The 21,400-nt window shown below is 40.6% G+C and overlaps 1 protein-coding gene across 6 annotated transcripts in view; it reads right to left on the reverse strand.

The window, feature by feature from the left end:
- The window catches only part of LOC117214697 (protein groucho), a 112,191-nt gene that overhangs the window by 44,272 nt on the left and 46,519 nt on the right, over positions 1–21,400 (reverse strand). For 4 of the 6 annotated variants that reach the window (XM_033460931.1, XM_033460935.1, XM_033460932.1 and 1 more), the window contains exons 6-9: positions 15,111–15,173; positions 14,946–15,032; positions 14,737–14,769; positions 11,799–12,158 (exon numbers count right to left, since the gene is read on the reverse strand). In XM_033460931.1, coding sequence (XP_033316822.1) covers positions 11,799–12,158; positions 14,737–14,769; positions 14,946–15,032; positions 15,111–15,173 — 543 coding nt within the window. The remainder of the gene's footprint in view (positions 1–11,798; positions 12,159–14,736; positions 14,770–14,945; positions 15,033–15,110; positions 15,174–21,400) is intronic. The other 2 variants (XM_033460933.1, XM_033460934.1) reach the window with 1 other exon arrangement.

The following is a 21,400-nucleotide window of genomic DNA, read 5'->3' on the forward strand; positions in this document are numbered from 1 at the left end:
TCTCTCTGGCTACGGCTACGGATCATCCAACTAAATATCAAATTTCCTCAATGAAAACTTTGTTTTAGGGACCAATCGTCATTCTCAACGTTTCACTTATACAGCGCGTTAAAACACGTAGCCAGGGAACGCTAGTAAGCGTTTTGCGAACGAACTTCAAAGCTGAACGGTGAAAAAAGGTTCTTTGAAAATTTTTGACGCGACATACAGGGTTTTTAGATTTTTTGTAACATTGTATTTGTTGATTAATGGAAACGTTATTTTTACTTTATCGTTGGCTATGCATCGTAGGACATTTAGCATGAAATTCGTTAACGCGTTGATAGGATTTTCAACAGCTGCAAACACAGGTGGTAAATAATTACTAGTATCGTGCATTGGTAAATAATTCCGGTATACAGGTGCAAGATCTATTTTTGTACTGGCAAATTTGATATGGACTAGGTACCGTGAAAATTTGTTTGCCGAATTTTATAATTTTTAACCTTGCGGGTTATAAAAACAAGGATAGATTGTATTTATGACAAAGATTTTTCAGCTTCGATTTTTTCAGCAATAATCGCGGAATAAAGATTATATGCGAATAACTGTAATGTTCTCTTAATCTCTTTGGAAACGAATTTATCAAGATCGAAAGAAAGCTATTTTCTATTTCTTTTTTTTTCACTTGCGACGATGTTTGTTACAACTTCCAAAATCGTGGTCGAAAATGAAAGAAAAATAAATCTATACTACACACCTGTATGTACTGGTATCCCTCAAGAAGTTAGGCAAGGATTTAATTTTCGTTCCACATACTAGTCGGTGTCACATGCACGTCGTAAAACTACATACCGACTCAACTCCGAGACGTACGCGTTAAACATGTTAAAAAGGCTCTAGCACACCTGCCTTTGATGTAACGAAACTTCCACTAGCAGCCGTAACGTTATAACGCTATAAATTCCATTCAAATAATAAACTGAAATGAGAAAACGAAAAAGAGTAAGGAGAAGAAAGAGCATAAAACATGCGATTCAACGACACTCGGTGCTCGACGAGATTTCAAAATTTCCTCCACGTAATATCATATAAATCCCTATCAAGTATCAAGCACAAAAACAGCGAGACACAAACAGTCCAATACCTGGTTCATGCTAGGATTAAAAAAAAAAAAAAAAGAAAAAAAGAAAAAGAGACTCCTCCCTTCGTACGCGAAATCGCATAAATCCCAAGCAAATACTGAAAAGAGAAGATCGTCGGCGCAACCAAAATTTAAGCCCTTTTACATAAAATCCTACAAATCCCAATCGTCGAAAAGAAAAAGAGAAAGACAACCGAAACGATCTAATGGCCGGTGCTTGGCGAGATTCACGGAATGCTTGTTTCGACAAAATCGTAGTCCCACGAGGCTACGTATTCCTCGTTTTCCCGCCTGGAATCCCCCGACGATGGTACGCGATGGTATGCACGCACGTGTTCGCGCAACGCGGCATCGCTATGAGCGCGTCAAACTGTAAAACAGATCGGGAATTTTATTCTCGTAGCAGCGCGGCGAGGGCCGCATGAAAGACACGGTGTCACAAAGGTGGTTACAGCGGTTAGATGGGCGCGCACACCCAGCAAAACGTAACCTAACCCCGCTCCCGTGATATCTCGAGCGTGTGCGCAGTATTTCCATCTTTCGTCGTGCCGGTAACAGGGTGCACCGCTGCTCCTTTGATTAATGCTTTCCTGCGAGCCGAAGAAGGGGTAGTGCTACGGGGTTAAAGGGGATGCGGAGGTGGGTTTCTGTTGGAAAGAGAGAGGGTGGGAGGTGGCGGCGCGAGAAGGGTGAAGGCAGAGGCGGCAGAGAACTACGACTAATCCTCTCAGGGGGCAAAGCGGAGAACCGAGAAGGAAAGAGGGACTGAATAGTAGTTCCAAGAGCCAAGCGTGGACACGCGAGAACTCATTTCCGGTTATACCCTTCTCTCTTCAACCCCGTCCGTGTCTCTGACACTAATACACGAACCATGGCGGAACGTTACCCACGAGGGGAACACACTTAAGCTCTGCTCGTAGAATGTTGTGAATTGCATGCGACCATCCGTGACGTACTGTCTCGCGCCCGCGTATGTGGGCGTGTTTCAGCCGTTTCTCTGTATGATTCTCCCTCTTGCTCTCTTCCTCTCTCTCTCTCTCTCTCTTTCTCTCTCTGTATATGTGCACTTGTACTTGCATCGTGTACTCTTTGACTTTAGCTGTTGGTTTCTCTCTCTCTCGTTTCTGTCTTCCTCGCTCTATGTGTGCTCGTTAAATCTGAAATCTTGCGGAACACTCGGCGCTCTAAAGGCCAGGACGAACGAGTGGCCGTATCGATTGCGGGAGTCCATTGTTAGCTAATTTCGAGGAACTGTTTCGATTAATGGGATCGACCGACTTAACGCGAAGACGCAGGGTTAAGTCAACGGTCTACCGTAGGAGGAATTGATTTTCACGAGAGACGCTGTAACGTCGGCTCCACTGAACGGTGTGTACAATTACGATATTTCGTAGATCGTTCGATATCCGTGTCTTCGTATCGAAGTTTCAATTAAAATTTGATTCGTATCTCTCTCAATGGTCGATTGTGAGTACTTCATCGTAATATACAATGCCCTTACGTTATTACATCACATATTATATTGCGTGCAATATTATACAGTGTTTTTTGATATATTTTTTACAAAGAATCTCTGTTCGGTACAGACCAGTTTATGCAATGTTATGATATAATATAGTAACGTAGATATAATTTCGTCCATAGGAACGAAATCTTCTTTCTTTAGCTTTCGAGAAAAATCGTTCTTCGTTAATTACGTATATTACAGAAACATATGCTTTGTACGATTTTATAAGAAAACACAATACACTAAGATTTCAGACTAATTTTATCAGAGAAAAATAGTACGCAAAGTCATTTCGTGACTTATTAAAATACGAATATAATACAAGCATATAAGCAACACCAAACATAACGAGTTTAAAAGAACAAAGACAGACCTATGCTTTAATGTTACTAAGTGAAAACCAAACTGCATTATTTTCTGAAACTTTAGACCCTGTGATCGTACACCTCGATAAACATTTTAATAGAAACCATATTAGCAGAAAATTTGCATTTGCCTAGTGACTCACGCTAGCGTGTAACCATACAAAAAAACTATTTGCCGACCTAATAATTAATAAGATAAGAATATACGTATCGATAAACTTACACGTTCGCCTTTTATCGTTCGAAAGAAAAGTTTGAACGAGCGAAGTTGCAGCGTTAAGTTCCTAGTTTGAGTGCTTTGTCCGTACCCACACCGTGATTTGAGCGGTGTCCTCAAGACAATGGAGAGTAATTCACATATCTCTTGCATTCATATCGCGTCATATGCCGCGAGTGTTCAAAATTAACGTACCCAGTTTCCTGCTCAGAATTCCACTTGTATACCGTATGCCTGCACGTAGCACGGAGGTAGGCGGCCCCTGCGCACATGCAACCATCCACGCAACTTTACCGCGCGAGCCAACAATTCTATTAACATCTTTCTTGAATGCCTCTCGTTCAAGCTAGTTTTACCTCTCTCTTTCTCGTAAGCCTGTCGTGTAATTTTCATCTTTGGATACGCGTTTCACGCTTCTATGTTGCGTATAACACGAAGAAAGGGAAAATAGGAAGATTTAAATTTTCATATTAAGCTGAGTTTAGCGTTGCCAATCATTTTGATACGGTTTATTTGCTCACTGATGGATTCGCTGTCACGCGAGAAGAAAGAGTTTCGATAAAATTTTTCCTGCTGGTAGGAAACTTACTTGGCCATATACGCGATTCTAAAATTTTCTTTCGCGTATAATTCAATTATATAATTCGTTACTTTAATGCGAAATCTTGAAAATAGAATACGTTTCTAGAATACTTTGCAAATCCGTGAGTATTCTCGAAATGTGTATATTATACGGAAAAAGATTATCTTCGTTGATTATCGCGGACTGGCATTTATAAATTAGAAAAATATAGGTATTCGATACTGATGAAGTAAATAAATTGAAAAGGAAAATTGTGACGTTAGAAAGGAATTATGTTAGCTTAAATTAACGACCTTTAGGCTTGAAATCTGCTAAAATGAGATAAACGTATTACAATATACAAGGTCCTTTTTTCAATATGACTAATTAAACTATTTCGGGAGATCTTCCAATGGGAAAATAGCGCAATGACGAACAACGAATGACGAACCAATGTTTCCTTTAAATTTTCATCGAAATAGGTAATAACTTTTGGAAGAGCCAGAGTGTCAGAGGGACAATTTGCCACGGCACGCGAATTCCAGGAACAAATTACATTTGCCACTTCAGTCGATACTATGCTGAACACAATGCGAGAAATAAGTTCATGAAGCTTACAAGCTTCACGTATATAACTCGTGTTTCGATGCAACGCGACTCGAGAATCTTATTTAGAAATAACCGAATAATGTATTCTTAACGATTCGCAAATTTATGAAAAATATTATATACGACACTACGTGTACAAATTTTCGTACGTCCGATGTATTAATCTAACATGATCTAATTTAATTGTTTACGACAAGATCTATTTAAACAGGGTGGTTGGTAACTGGTGGTACAAGCGGAAAGGGGGCGGTTCTACGCAAAAAAGGAAGTCGAAAATATAGAATAAAAATTTTTCGTTTGAGGCTTTGTTTTCGAGAAAATCGACTTTGAATTTTCGCTCGGTACACCTGCGGTACGTTATAACGGATCTCACCGTAGATCGTTGTCTCGATGGAAAAATTAAAAAAAAAAAATTAAAAAAATTTGTATTCTATATTTTCGACTTCTTTTTTCGCGTAGAATCACCCCCTTTCCGCTTGTACCGCCAGTTACCAACCACCCTGTATATGCGTAATTAAGTTCGAGAATAAGTTATACCACCTAATGACAAAATCCGCAATCACTTAGTTGCCAAACCAATACATACGACAGCACACATACAGGAGTAAGAATTCTAAAATGAAGAAAGAAACGGTACAGGAAGATGGAAGAAAATGCAACTTCCAAGTAGACAATGAAAAGGAAAAGCAGCGAGAAGGCAAAGGGATTGGTATTAATACTTGAACTCCTTTGTCTCTCACAATATTCTGCGGATTCCCGTGCAGTAGACTTACGGTTTTACATACAAGGTCATAGAAAAGACCGTAAATTAAAGTAGAAAAAATCTTGCACCGTAATGAAATCACCGATATTAACTTTCACATATTCACCCTGCAATTGTCTAATAACGTATCTATAAAAATATATCTATTTATCTTACCTACACGAGTATCTTTCTATTCCGTTAATATTACAGCAATGTTCACCACCGTGAGTCAATTTTATATCAAAGAGCAAAGTAAATTAGATAAATGAAGGGTGGATGAGGATTAATGCACAACTTGAATACGTAGAAGAAATTAAAATATATAGAACCTCATTTAGTCCTTATAAAATACACAATATCTACAGCAGGAAGCTGTACGGCAAGCAAACGATACTTTACAGTATCGAAACGATGTCTCTTTCGTTGTAACGTTACACTGAGCATTCGTAGACTGCTAAAATATCAAAGTCCTTATTTCAATTGTAATCGTAGAATAATAAACCTAAACTCAACGCTTGTACCGCTATCTGCGATATAATTTCAAACACTCCATCTATTACCTTCGTCCCTTGTTACTTTCAACCCTGACGACCTACATCCCCTCGACAAAACCACTTTTCCCTAATTTTCCATCCGCGTCTCGCCAGCACCCCGAAATCATAGACCCAGTTAGAAAATCTCAATTTTCGATTCTCGATTACCTTTCGCCGATACAATCGCGCCTGCTACTATATCAACCGTACTACACACGTGTACGAAACAGGTTGGTGTCGGTCGATCGCACTTGTTCGTGTTACTACTCACACGCCGATGCCCGCGTACACCTACGCCACGGTAAATGGAGTTGATGACGGAGTCCGGTCAGTGCCTCAACTTCAAACAAACTTCCAGCCACCCTTGGGGTTCGAGGGATTGCCCGTGTAAACGACGCGTCGTTACTTCCCTTCAGATAGAGAAAGATACCCGGCCGGGTTACAGGAAAGGTTAGAGGGAAAAAGAGGGAAAGAAGAGTGGAAAGCGGGAGAAAGAGAGGGCAAACTCGCACGAGCGTGACTTAGGGTTTGTGCTTCGGGACTTTCGAGCTTCAACGCGACAATTGAGCCAGACAGGTATACGCGTATCCGGTTGTGTCCAGCTCACAAGCAATTTCAACGTTTTACTGTGAAACGCGGAGGAATGCCACGTTGATCTTGTCGCGGGAAACTTTACGGAAATTATTAGGAAAATATGGAAAAAGTAGATCTCGATTTAACACCGGAACTATCAAACAATCGTTGAAAACGACGCATCCTCGGAATTTGTTGTTTTTCGATCGTAATATAAAATCGTGTGCTTTTAGCGACAATCGATGTCGACTTTTATCCAATGGAATCATATTACGATACCTACCTATGTCGTATCGTATCATTTTATCGTGTTGTTACGATTATAGTGATTAATATAGAGTGCAGGGCGCGCAGATTTAGATATACATTGTACATATTATCCGGTACTAACTCTGTCGCTTCTACCACTTTTATATGCGTTTTCATACGCTGTATCTGATGTAGAAAAATTCTATGGGTTACATGTGTAATATAAATTGAAAAAAATATAATTAAAAGAGACGGGAAGAAATTATGGTACGGTGATTTAACTCATCGAGGAACAAGGTTGCGTTAACACATTTCATTCGTAATAGTTTCGTCGACCAATTTTCATTATTGAGTCCTGTCTTCTGGTATCGTACGATTCTAAGAACTTGTTTAATATTCCTTTGGACACCGTATATACAATATTTTCTCTGCCAGGTCCTATAATTGTATAAAGTTTAAAGAAATTGAAAGACTCGTAGCATTATGACGGATTCTTGTTCTTTTAATCATTTATTGGATGGTTGCACTGCTTGATCTCTGTAATCGTAATAATCGTAGTAGCGTGGTAAAAAAACACGCTGATATAAATAAACGTAGTTATAATTTATAAACAACGTTGCACGAGATATTTATATGACAATTTTATTATTGCCAAGATAACACGAGCGAAAGAGAAATTTCTTGCGTAGAAACGAACGTAAAAGCATAGAATCGATCTTTTGTAGAGCTTCCATTTTCTAGGAAAACTTGGTTTCATAGTCGAATGACTACTCTATCGGCATTTTCATTCATGCTTTAACGTCGACTGGGAAAACCAGCGGACCCCGATGCTCTTGATTTTCACTCGTAAAATATACTTCATAATACAGACTACCTACGTGCAGTATCATAGCAAAATGGAAAATTCTTATGTCAACGTCGTTCGATAAATGCACACGCAAGATCATAAATATTCAATTTTCTCCTCATCAACGGTTCACGTTGAAAAGCCAAAGTTGCGTTATAATTATTATATAATTGCAGAGAAGGAAAAAGAAAAAGAAACTGAACTCTGCTGCTTGTTGAAATAGACTGTCTAACAAACGGCAGAGTCGTTGTTTTTATTTCGCAATTACCGTTGTAGTTAACATCGGCTCGTTAAGTTCTATTTTGCTAAAACCGACGTACTAGCGAGCGTTGCGAATTCCGTGTTGCTACCTTACATTGCAGATAAAATGTACCAGTACTACGTTTAATTTTTATCGAGTCTGGCACGCGATTCCCAAGCTAAGTGGCGGCGAGAAACATATGAATAATGAGAGAGTGTAAACGTTTCCAACAACTCAAAAATTTCTATCAACGGGGAACGTCAACGCGACGTAGACGGTAAAATGTTTACACGCGGATTGTCCAGAAAATGGGAACAACGTTCAACAACCTACAAGCGTTGTAAATATTTGGAATAAAAAATAGGTTACACTGTACTTCCGAGTATATTAAATTTAGTCGAGCGAGTAACAAGGTCTCGATTAATTTTCTCCGCTTGATACAATCTTGTTAAACGAGCACGCGATCCAAAGAGATTTTCCAAATTGTTTTATATTGTGTTTTGACAATATGCGTATAAATACATACGAAATATACGTTTGTTAAAAACGTATTAACGTTCCCCGTATATTGACGTAATAACGATATAGCGATACAATAGCAAAAATTGATGGTATGCAACAGTGTGCATAAATCGTTAAATCGATATTGACGAATGAATTAACGGTAAAGTTACTTCTAACGTTATGTAGTGCAAAGAGAGTATATTATATAATAGTAAAAACATTGTATTAATAAAATGCCTTTTTTACTACATTTAGATACAACGCTGTAACATGTTCGTTTCGGTATTATACGAGATGTTCGCGCATAGAAGCAGCACCTAACTCCTCCTTTTTAATAGCGTGATACGCACATGATCCGTACGTACCGACACGCGGTTGATACAATAATATGAAAAAAATATTCAAATTTGTATAATTTGAGTGATTTGAAACGAAGACGCGATCGTTCTTTCCTCCGAATCTTTTTTAAACTTTATATAATCTGCGTAATATTTTAAAACATACTAAAAAGATTTGATTTCTTCCAGAACACTCGTTTCTCCTAATGGCTTTACCTTCAGGTATCGTTTGCTAGAACGATAAAAATATCGCTCGTATTAGGTTGTCCGAAAAGTTTCTTTCGTTTTATGAGGAAATAATAGACGCACAATATTTTTTGTTTCATATTATTTTGTCGAATTACGTGCGATCCATTTTGTTCTGTTGAGATAAACACCGCGAAATTTCGCAGACTTGATTTCACGTTTGTACGAAGGTGCACTGTTGTAAAAACCACGTTTGCGAAAGAAAGACACTTTTCGGACAACCTAATACTTGAAATTCTAATCACTGGGCGACAACCCTGTAAGTCCACAAGAAAATTACAAACACCTATCGTTCTTGAGCAAATACCTGCCAAACTCTCCACCTTGTCGTGCCACATTTATTACGTATAAAGTGTCGTCAATTTGTCTCCCTAAAGGTTCATCCAGCTGACGATGCAAAACCATGGAAAAACAAGTCCGCTGTCTTAGATTAGACAAACGAGTTTGCGAAAAGATATTATTCCTCGCAACCAGTCCAGTCGCGAAATATCGTCCATTCATCGTTCGCCTAGCGCGCTAATTATAACATCAGCGCTACGAGCAGGGTGTACGACCGTGAATGACCATTTATATCCTTAGCCAACGAAATTTAAAGAATCCGGGTAACCCGGGAAACGAGGAAACCGCGGTAAAGCTCCTTTGATTTTCACGGTGTTGAATTCGCGCGCTGGCACACGAAGAAGCGGGACGAAGGCTGAGGGGATTAGAACGAAAGCGACGACTTCGCTTTTGCGCTTTCCACGGATTCGCGACGCGACGCGTCGTTCCTGACCGCGACACGACGCGCATTACGTCGACGCGTCACTTTGCTGGCAATGAGAAAACGACGCCGGACCGGCGAAAAGGTACACAGGGAAACGAAACGAAACGAAACGAAACGCAACGTGGAAGAAGCAAGCAGAGAGTGGAATGGCGATGGAAGAGGATGGAGATTACGCGAAAACGAGGTAGTAGCGAAGGAGTATTTTAATCGTCGGGAAGCAGAGCCAGGTCGAGGGAAACGCGCCGGAAGCAGCAATTCCTTCCCCTGTTTCACCTCCTCTATTCTCTCTCTCTCTCTCTTTTTCTCTCTTCCTCTGTGTTTTCCTCCTACCCTTGGGGTGAAACGTAGTAGATGGGGGTGGGACGGAGAAACCAGGCTGAGAAAAATAATCCAATTTAGCGAGAGAGCGCGAGAGCGAAGCGACAGCCTGCAGTTCGCCTGTTTTCACGGTTTTTAATTACGCGCCTCCTCGCGCCTCCACCCTCTTCCACGCGGGCACAGCTCGCGCGCGCACTTTGTCGTCGCGATCCTGACAAAGGAGCGTGTTTTCACGGATATTTCACGGGGCCATAGCGAGGAGAAACTCGCTCGCCGAATACGCCGAAGCTTGTTGCAGCCTCGAGACTCTACGAATGCTACACCTGAGCGTTTGTCTCGTATTATCCGGCCCCGGTTTTCCATTCTACGATGGACAAAAATAATCTAATTTTTAGCCAACTCTTCTCTCTCTCTCTCTCTCTCTCTCTCTTTCTCCGTTTAACGTTTGCACGAAGAAAGTGTGGGACTGGTTTATTTCGTTTCGGTGATTCACTTTCGTGATTCAACAAGAGAGAAATTATACAGAGATCGGTAATTATACAGAGAGATTTCGTTGATCTTTATATACAGATCTTCTTGGTTAATTCCATTTGTACACATAGTCGTCGGTCGGTTTTAATTATCGAGATACGTTTGTATTTCTTACGACAAAATACTTTTAATGCTTGGATTAAGGTTCAGCTTAGGTAGCGTTTCGTACCGCGACTCAGTCATTACACGCTCGTCCATTTCGCCATCCACAACCTCGTTTAGTATGTAAACAAAAAAATCAAAAGAAAAAAAGAAAAAGGTAGGATTTATATAGAATTTCGTAGTACGTTATAATTAATATAAATGGAATATTTTCCTGAATCTGTGTATATCTGGGGATCTAAAACTCAGAGACGAATATATATTCGTATATGTATATCAAAATCATAAAATCGACAGAACGTATATTCCTCTCTACATAATTACCGAAAGATCGTATTTGGAAACGAAAAGATATAGTAGTTCCTGTTCCTTCCGTTTCTTGGTTGTCCCGAAAGGAATGAATTCTCCTTTCGGTTGTAACGGTCGTTGCTCGTGGCCACGAAAGCCACCAACCATCCGACGGTTTTCGAGTTTTATCGTTGCTGCAGCGCTGGCTGAAATACTCGACTGATACGTTACACGTGGCCAGACGATACCGCGGCTCCAATTTTATTTACCCGGACTTTGAGTCGTTCGAGTAACCCAACGTGCATCCACGTGGTTGATGTATATTCGAGGAAGACGTTTCCAAGTAGCGACCATAAAAACTGCGCGGCGATATCTTCTTCGGCGAGCATTTCGCGGTTTTATTCCAGCCGTTCTTTGCGCGCAGAAAATTTGCGCCAGTTCTTTCGCCTTTGAGAATTTTTTATTCGTAGAAATTCAGCAGAATTTAGAGATTCGTAAAAATGGAAGCTGTTTTACGAGTAATTAAACTCGCGTAGTGTAATGCGATTTAGAATCGTCGGATAGTTCGTCCTGTTCTAGTAATTTTGACTGGAAACAGTTTCGTGTAATTACGAGAGTCTCCGTTGTGTCATAATCGGCGAAAACATTTTAAACGTCTGTCTGAAAAGCTATCTAAACTAAGCTCGATCTCTGAATGGCGTTGCCAATCATTGATATTAAGACAGCTTCTTTCCTTCCAACAGACGCTTCTTCCCACCTGGCAATCCACGATTGCGATATATCCTATCTGTTAATTTACTGGAAATTCTTTCGTCGATCATAGCCGCTAATTGTGGAAATAATTCACGGAAACTTTTCTTATTAAATCGTCAGCCGACTCGTGGATTACAGTTTTCCAATAAACGTAAGACGAACGTATCCTAATACTCGTAACCAGCTGCGTATACATTACGATATGTAATGCGCGTAGGCGCGCGCGCGCGCGCGAGATCCTTGCTGGGTGTTCGGATTCCTAAATGGCGCGTAACAGGTGGATCGAAGAGTACGCGCGGTCGCTTAAAAACAAAAGCGGCCGGTTCTATTCCGTGGCGTGGGTGCACACGGTAAGTAAGATGGTAGTAGTAGGATTAAACTCACGTGTCCGAGCTTCTCCTCCTTCCGCCTCTTGGGATCGCTCTCGAGGTCAGGCGTGCGGCTGCGGAATTTCTCCGGCGGCGACACGGATCGTCTGAGTCTCTCGTCGGTAAGAGCGATCGGTTTACGATCCTCGGGCGTCTCCGCGGCCGCTCGGTGTTGTTGCAGGTCCGAAGGTTTCAGCAGCGCCTGCGCTTGTGCTTGAACCGCAGCCGCAGCCGCGGGATGCGGTGGTGGAGCTAGATGAGGTGGCACCCCCGCGGCTGCGGCTGCCGCGGCCGCACCTGCGAAGCCCAATAGCCCCGCCGGTGGAAGACCACCGACGACCGCACCATGTGGCAGCTGCTGCGCGTGAATCTGTTGCTAGAACAACCGACAATCGACACGCTTACGTTTTTCTTCATGGCTTACGTGGCTTTTTGTGTGTGGCTCTTTTTGTAGTGTTTATGTCTTCTTTTTTTTCTTTTTTTCTTTGTTTTTGTTGAGAGTCGACGATGGTTTGGATGGAATTAGAACTTTCTAGATGGATGATGGAGTTCATCGTTCGAGTGAGGCATAGTTGAAGCGTAGTTTTAACGGTGGCGTGTACAGTGTCGTCTATCGGTTATGGGATATTTGTTACTTTTAGATGTTAGGTTTAATAACATATGTCGTGCGTAGTAGAGTATTCGACATATGGTGGAATTTATGTTTGTGTATGATGTGCGTGGTTAATGAGCTTCAATATCGTTTAGTAATTACGTATAACGAGTTTCTAGTGAAAGCAATCGGTGACTGTTCCAACTTATGCTAAATCTAACAATAAACGTCCCGTGATTTCTAGACAATAGCAACTGATTCTTTTTTGATACGTATTCAGATTCCTGCTGACCCTTAATTGGTACCATGTATGAAAATTCACACGAAAAAAATGTAAATTAAAGATTGTGTATAGTAAAATTCGATTCTACTTTCATATGATGCTATTTCGTTAATTAGAGTTTCTTCCTTTTCCAGTTAAGCGTTAAATAAAAACTTTAAAAATTTGATTTGCAAACCAGTCGAAACGACAGGGTTCCGATTTCTTGCTTTTGCTATTGTTGAAAAATATGTTGACGCGTTTGGTGAAATTAATATTGAATTTTATTCAGATAGAAATTTGACTATATATGCCAATTTTTTTTCGTTATACTACTTTTATTATGATCGTATATTTGATATATTTGGCAATATATAGTATATCTAGGTTCCTCTTTGCAATCATAACGAACGAATATGAAATTACAGTACCAACGTATAACTCCAGATTCAAGCGTATCGCTAACATAAAATAACAAAAATATCGTTCAAAGTCGCGACCAAAACAGTTATTCGAAAATATGTAGATCAAAAATTTGCCAACTGTTGCCAACAATTTCTCAGTAATAGTAACTTCATCAGCCAGAGAGATAAATTTGAGAACTACCCTCGAGGTAATTATTTTCGAAATTATAAAATGGTGGTGAATTTGGAGAATTTGTCATCAAGCAATTTCAATAGGATGTTAAACTCCCAGGTGTAAACTGCATCCAATAACATTTGTATACTAGCGTCTGACCATTGAAACTAGCCTCGTCAGGATTAGACGAGACACTCATGCTAGAGCCGTGTATTTGTATTCAACTACAAATAGGAACACATCAGAATAGACACCTTAGTATCAATGTCTCATCCGATTCTGATGAAGCAGGCTGTGTATCGTCGAAATACCCACACGTAAACGCTATTGTGTTCAGTTTGTCGTGAATGCACCAAACCGTACCGGTAAATGTCAATTTTAACTGAAAAATACTTAAGCTTACGATTTGCACGATCGAGTTTAAATAAAAGTTAAACGACTGTCAAATGTCTCAGATTATCTCAGATTGAAATGTTTCAGTATACCGTATGTCCTTATTTTTCTATACGTAATTTTGAAAATATCATATTTAAACGTACATATCGTTTTGCTTGTAATATTACTGGGAAAATGATTGTAAATGATCATTTTTCATTCTTCGCGTTGATCAACCAGTTACGTAATAGCATTAGATACATCTGGATTTCGAAATTCTACAATCTAGGAATTGATTTTTAAACTTCGATATAGCGTTTTCTAAGCTTGACAAAAATTACGTTGAATTCGTTGAGGTAATTTTACTTCGCATAATTCTTATATTCCATTTTTATTTTTCAGATTACGTTGAGACTGCATTCAGAGAGACTGCGAGAAAGAATTTGAGATTTAAAAGACAGTCGCGAGTCGGTGAATCGTAAAAACTCGTAAGCCAGACACAATCGATGGATTCGAATACGCTGTAGAAATGAAGATAATTGGTTAGCATCAAGACCAAAAAAAAACATGTGCAGCTGTTCTCAAAATGACTTCGGAATATCTTCATACCCGTTTCAATTAATACGCATAAAGCAGCGACCCAATTACAAAATAAGAAACACGGATCAACGTGAAATAAATGTTTTAATGATTGTGCATTCACGCTTGCCCAAGTGGCCGCGACCCTCTTCAAACGAGTTAACCTAATTTCTAATTGCCACGGTATAAATTAAGAAGTTCCGAGTTAGACTCCGAGAAATACTGAAATTCCCTTCAAATCGTTTATTCCCCTTAATCGTTCCATTTCGCTCGACTCCTTTTTAACTCTAACCGCTGGAGACCGTCTATCTACTCGCGTACACGTTTCTGCTTTTTCTTCGTCAATCTCTTGTGTTTTCCTTCACGTGGCACGACTAATCTTCCGTTTCTTCTTGCAGGAAATAATTCGCGCGAAAGCTTGCAAAATAATCTTGTTTGCTTTACCCAAGGCAGATTTTTCGAAAGCTTGCTCGAATCTGTGTCACTTTTCGGATACGTACACGCGCGATATCATTGCGCGAATAACCAACGTGCGAATAACCAACCATAAGAAGAAGAAAATAAACTTACCAATAGTTGTTGCAAACCCTGTTGTTGCTGTTGCTGTAAAAGGGCATATAACAAGTATTAGTGGACGATGATTGTACGTGAATTAAATAGAAGAATAAAATCGAAACGCAAGAAGATCGAGATGCAACGCACACCGTGCCAAGATCAATGGCCAGCTGCTTGCCAAAAGTACGAAGTTAATAGAATCAATTGTAAAGAAGGAAGCTCACCCCAATAATAGCGTTCAGCTCGGACATCGTGACTTGCTTCGCCCTCTCTACGGCATTGGCCACCTGCTGCTGATGCTGCAAGCCATGCTATCATTATCGCGTCGTTGTCACTCTCGATCGTGAGATTGTACGGCACACGTGCCAAACAGAAAGTCAAAGACTCACCTCTTGTGCCAGGAATGGGAGTAGCTGGACGATTATCGCGTTCAACCTCTTAGCGATCTCGGTCTGCAAAATGGAATAGAAACGCAACATCAGAGAAAACGCGTTACGATCGATACGTTTGACACTTTCCAACTTTCCTCTCGCGCGAAACATTGTAGTACGTTTAAAGAGCTCGTTGGAAAATGGAAAATGTCTGAAGCGCGAGATGACGTTGCAAATTGACATTGTGACGCTACAATCGATCCTTCATTGGGTCTAACTTTTCAATTTTATTAAACCTCTCTGCAATTGTTTAGATACAATACCTTTCGAAAGTTAGCTATCACTCGACGTTTAAACAGAGGTAGTTTGAACTTTTTTCATATTATTCAATGAGAGTGTCGATTTCTATATATTCCATATATTCTTTATATTCAGTATCAGTGAAAGATATCACGATTAATACGGTAAAACATCGATTAATGGAAGATCAAGGAATGGAAAAGAAAGAACGAAAGACAAGCGTGACAAAGCGAAACAAATTATCACGTTTTTATCATAAATTTTGTATTCTCGTTTGATATTACTATTTGTAAAATAACTTGGAGTACAGGATTTTCTCTTCTACGAAAATGAAGTTGTCGAATTATCAAGAAAATTTAATCGTCGCAGCAGCGTGTGTCATGACCAGTTGCTTGTGCTTGGTTGCATGATCAATTAATATTCTACCGTATTAAACTTCTTCTTTTCTTTTTTTTTGATCGAGCTAGCTTCCTTATCCTTCGATAATCTTAAAATTGACGGAACTTTGTTTCTTTCGATTTAACTTAATATCAACACAATTTTAATTGGGAAAATAAGGATTAATTTGAAATCACAGTAATCCAATAAACCTATTTAAAATTAAATTGGAGGCTCACGTACTACTGAACTATAATCTGCATTTAAAGCAGATTATCCCTTACTTTTGACCGACAATGTATATTTAACCCTTTGAACGTTTAATCCACACGTTGAACAGGCAAGCTAAAACGCGGCAGAATGTTTAGTCCGACTATGATTAAAGCAAACGATAGACTGTGTAAAAAGTTCAAATGCAAATTGTAACGTGACAAATGTACGCATTAAAATTATCAAAGATACAAAACAAAAACTTTCTACGTATTTCGTTATGCGCACACTGCTTACAAAATCAATATCTTTTAATCATATTAAACGAATCGAGGCTGTAGTATCGTACTTTAAACGTCGCACAACACAGATCAGTTTTATCGTATCGTCGTAAAATATTTTTATAAATACGTATTGCGTACGACATTCGTAACAAAATTATACCATTAATTCTCAAAGTAAATATTCTATAAATTATCAACGAATATATATCTCTGTACACATTTTGCTCTAAAACGAATCGTAGATACGCTAGTAACTTAGCTTGCAGGAAATTACGTAAAAAAAGAGTAGAAACTGAAAAATACCACCGTTTCTTTATTAACTATTCAACCTTTTTAAAATTTATCTCTGTGATATTACGAAGCTGCGTATACTTCGTATGTTTAACGTAATTAGTAAAAAAAATTCTTTCACGCAACTCTACAAATATATAACAAGATAATAGAATAAAGAAACGACGAGCATGCTCCTAAAAATTAGTCAACTTTTAAATGGTTAACGCAGAGGTTGTTGAAAACGTCTGCATAACAGTATCCCTGAATTAACAAATAAATCGATAAAAGAGACAAAGGGTATCGATTTTTTAATAACCATTTAAATGTCTCGGTCTATGGTATCCACGCACCAATTTTACAAATACTCGTCTACCGAAATAAGGAAATAAAGAAACGCACTGCATCACGACACATATTCTAGGAATTTCACAAACTTTCAAATGATAGCACAAAGATCGCCAAATAAAAGTAGCCCAGCAACGCTGATTCGACTTAATAAATAAATCCACAATAGGGACAAGGTGTATCAATTGTTAATAACCATTTACATCGCTGAAATTGTAACGTTCACGCTTTAATCGTTTGACATAAAGCGCGACAATGTCGGAACACAGTCACAGCCAATAGGCTAATAAGCGATCAAACACGATGGTATTGCTTCCTATGGTTTATGAAATACAAAAAAAAGCTAAAAACAAAAGACAAACAGAACAGGAAAAAAGGGAAGCAATAATAGAGTTTAATATCGCGATATGCAGAATCTCAATGCGCGCATCCCCGATAACACGACGAATTAATTGAAAAATCGAAGAGCGGGCAGAGCGGGTAGAGCAACGAGTCGCGAAAACAGCCTGCAAACGTCATGAAATTCGGGGTTAACGTTGCGGCAACGATCGTACGACACGTGACGAGCGTTTAGCGGGCACGTGAACCCGGCTTGTCCTGCACCACAGTTTCCGAAGGCGGAATAGAGTCACTCGTTAATGCTCGTCGATCAAATCGATTCACGATTACATCGATGGCCACGTGACGCGTTCACAATGACTACAAAAGAAAGGGGACGAACGCGACCGGAGAAACGTCATAAAACTCGTTTCGATATTGAAACGCTTCATAATCATCGGATGCTGAAATATCGAGCGCACCTTGTTTCGACAGGGTCTTTTTCACCGCGTAATTCTACTGATTTCCGTCATCCTGCAACCTGATTGCTCGCTTGCTTCGAGCGTGTGTCCTTGTATCTCGTTGAAATATTTTAATAGCAACGTTTTTAACAGGATACGAAGTCACAACCTCTTCTCAATGCTTCCATGTGAATTTACTTCGAATATATTTTAAACGTTTACGAATCAAAATTTGCAGATACTTTCGTAAAGTGTACGGTGTCTGAGATTTTGTTAATTCTAATTTTTCTTGCTGTATCGCGCGATAAATGCAAGTGAAAGGATCTTCCAACTTCTTGTTGTTTTCTTTCTTTTTTTTTTCTTTCAGCATTTTAATCGTACAGTCCCACGCTACATATCCGAAAGTATTTCATAGAGACGGACAAACAGCAAGAACACTTATCGAACCGCAAACAGTTGACACACCTATATCGAATCACAGCTAACAAACAGCAGCATCAGGCGTACGCGTCTATTACGCGATTTCAACAGATTAGTTTCAATAATTCAACGAATGCGATCAAATATGTACAGTAATCAACATTACGGAGATCGACACGCAATCGGAGCATCTACTGCAAAGCGCCAATATAACGGCCTAATTGCATCGGAGCTTACTAATAACATTACCCGTGCGCAAATTAATACTCTATTTGCAGAATGGTGCTTCATCCGCGATACATTACACTTCTTTTATATTGCGTTCCATCATTCCCTGCTGTTTCGTGTCTTAACGTTACGTTTTCATGAAAACTGCAACGAAATCGGCGTTTTCAATTTCCATTTGCAAGAATAAACACGTACCATACGTTTAGCTTTTGCCTGGACGATTTTCTTCCGAACAAGCGTGTTCGTGTCGGCTATTAAATCTTAGGAATAACACGCTGAGAAATTTGTCGAGTAATTTATTACTTAATTAATTATCTTCAGTTTTATAAATTAAGATTCCACGAAATCTATTCACGTTCTTCGCAACGAAATCATAATTTCTACCATAAATATCGTTAGACTTTAAAGATATCGACGACCAAATGGAGAAGCACGCACCAAAAAAAAAAAAAAAAAAAAAAACAAAAAAAGAAAAAGAAAAAAGAAATAAAAGAATAGAAACGAAAGATACAGGAAAATGAAACGTACAAATGCAATTTAATCCACATATTTTACCGCGAATCACGCGAGTCTCTAAATATGAAATTCAAAATGCTACGGAAGATTACGAATCGCATGTTTCGACAAAACGATCGTTTCGATCGAATTGGTCATTGACAGGGATAAGAAAGCGGTAAAACAGAATTTCCGAGAAATTTCTTAGGATCTCGATACCCGCGTTCCTTTTATCTCCGTTCCGTTAAGTCGATCTCGAACTGAACGATCTTCGGCTTACTCGCACCGCGACTGTTCGAAATATTCATGATTTTCGTATGTCGCGAGAGTAGCGGGCGACGTCGCAGGGGCGCGTCTAAAGCTTCGATCCGAAAAAATGTCATTATTCCCACGGGGGACAGAAAGATGGAAAACTGCCGCGTCCACGTCAGTTCGATTTCGGCCTGGGTCCGAATCCGGGAGGTGGCGGAGAAGAAGGGTGCGCGGTGAAAAAAAGCCTGGACGAAAAAACCGACAAAGAGAAGCCGATAGACAAAGAGAAGCGGAGAGACGCAGATAGAAAAAAGCGGAAGTCCAACGAACAACGGAGAGGCAGGGAACGCGCAAGCGAGACGGAGAATACATCCCGAAGAGAACGATGGAAAGGGAGAAAGAGGGTTAGAGAACGGCGATGAACGGGAGACGAGGAGAATTTACGCGCGGCGCAGCGGGGCGACGCGGCGCAAGTGTTGTCCGGTACGAAAAAATGGTTATTCCTTCTCGAATGTGCCCGATGCACATGCACATTTTCCCGCAGAACGGATGGTCCGAGGGTGGAGGAGGCGTAGGAGGTGGTAAAAGAGAGAGAGGAGGTGGAGAAGCAGGGGAGAGATTGAAAGAGAGAAGGGGAAGAACGAAGAGGGTCGCGGTGGATATAGAAGAGGGTGGTGGTAGCAGGGGTGAAAAAAGGGTAGATGGAGGTGGCCGAACGGCAGGAGGAAAGAGGAAGAGGAAGAGGAGGTAGAGAGTAGAGGAGGAGGAGGAGGAGGAGGAGGTAACATTGAGATTAGCAACGGGTAAAAAATCGATGTCATCGCCCCCAGCCCACCGCACCCTCGTTTCGCTCGCTCAACTCAACCCTCTGCTACCCCCGCAGGGCTAAATAAAAGAACTCGAATACACGACCCCTGGAACGCGTACGTGTACGTGGCCGTGGATATCGTATACGTGTAAACCTGCACACGCTGGCACACACACGCGCGCGCGCGCACGTCCGTAGGTCGACATGCGTGTGCCGCCCAAGGTGCTCGTGTGTGTACGCGCGCGCATCACCGGAATATGTGTATATATGGACGGGGCCGAGTGCTGGAAAAGCGAGCCCCGACTACCGAAAGGGAGAGAGAACGTGAGAATCCCGGGGAAGGGAGCAAGTAGAGAGAAAAAGAGAGAGAGAAAAAAGAGGAAAAGAAAAAGGGAGAAAGAGAGAGAGAGAGAGAGAGAAACGCGAACGCACGCGGATAGATAGACGTATATATACATGGAGGCAGGAAGAACTGGAAAGGCAGGGTGAGTTATATGCAATTGGTCAGCCTGCACATTTTTTATCGGACGCCGGGCGCACCCGCGATGGGAAATGGTAGTTACTCTTGTATCGACGAACGCCGACGGCGATACGAATATTCTTCTCGCTGAGGGACGACCTTCCGTTTTCCAACAGGCCAAATTCCAAGAATATACGGTTAACCCTACTTAACGCGTTTAATAACGCGTTTAATATCGCGTTTAATATCCCGTACATCTCGCGTATCCTATCGTTGAATCTTCTGCTCGAGCTACCTACGTTTCCAAGATATACAAGATATACGAGATACACCACCGATGGTACGCATATGTACCTAGAGCTATTTAAAACTCGGAGACAATGCGAGACTCGATGTGTTAATTCGCAACGCGTCAAACGAGTATTAAAAACAGGGGACCCTGTTTTGGGCGTAAGTCGAATGATTTTAAACGACTGCCATCGTACCACGATTTCACGAGTACGACGAGACGCTTGCCGTTCTCCGACTACGAAAGTAATGAAATTTCCTTGACAAAGAATCGGCAATAAATTTATTAGTAAATTGTTCGGCGCGCGCTAATACAAAGCCGTATCATTAAGCGCACGATGTTTTGCGTAGCGATGGAAAGTCTGCGGCGTGACGGATTCGCGGCATATTGCCATAGATCGTGGCTTAATTGAGCAGGACACAACGAGCACGCAGCCGCCCCGAGGACGAGCCTTTCAATTAAGCGATAAGCGTTATCGGATAGGTGTGCTGCGAACCTATCCAACGAGTTCTCGTTGGCTGAACGAAGCAAGAGCGTTACGTGCCAGTCTCGTCGCTTGTGCATTCTTTCTCGACCCTCTGCCAACCCTTACCCTCTTACCCCTTTTAAATCTCAACCCCCTACCCCTTAACGCGAGCCAGTTTATCCTAGTCCGTGCTTTCTTTCATATTTTCCTTTTTCACAGTCGGCTGCGCTTTTTATTATCTTCCTTTTTTTTCATTCTCGCTCTTTTTTTTCTTCTTTTTTTTTTTTTTTAAGCGCCACGCCATTCGGAAAAATCTCATTT

This window comes from Bombus bifarius, unplaced genomic scaffold (assembly GCF_011952205.1).
Source record: "Bombus bifarius isolate JDL3187 unplaced genomic scaffold, Bbif_JDL3187 scf7180000009243, whole genome shotgun sequence".
Classification (NCBI taxonomy): domain Eukaryota; kingdom Metazoa; phylum Arthropoda; class Insecta; order Hymenoptera; family Apidae; genus Bombus; species Bombus bifarius.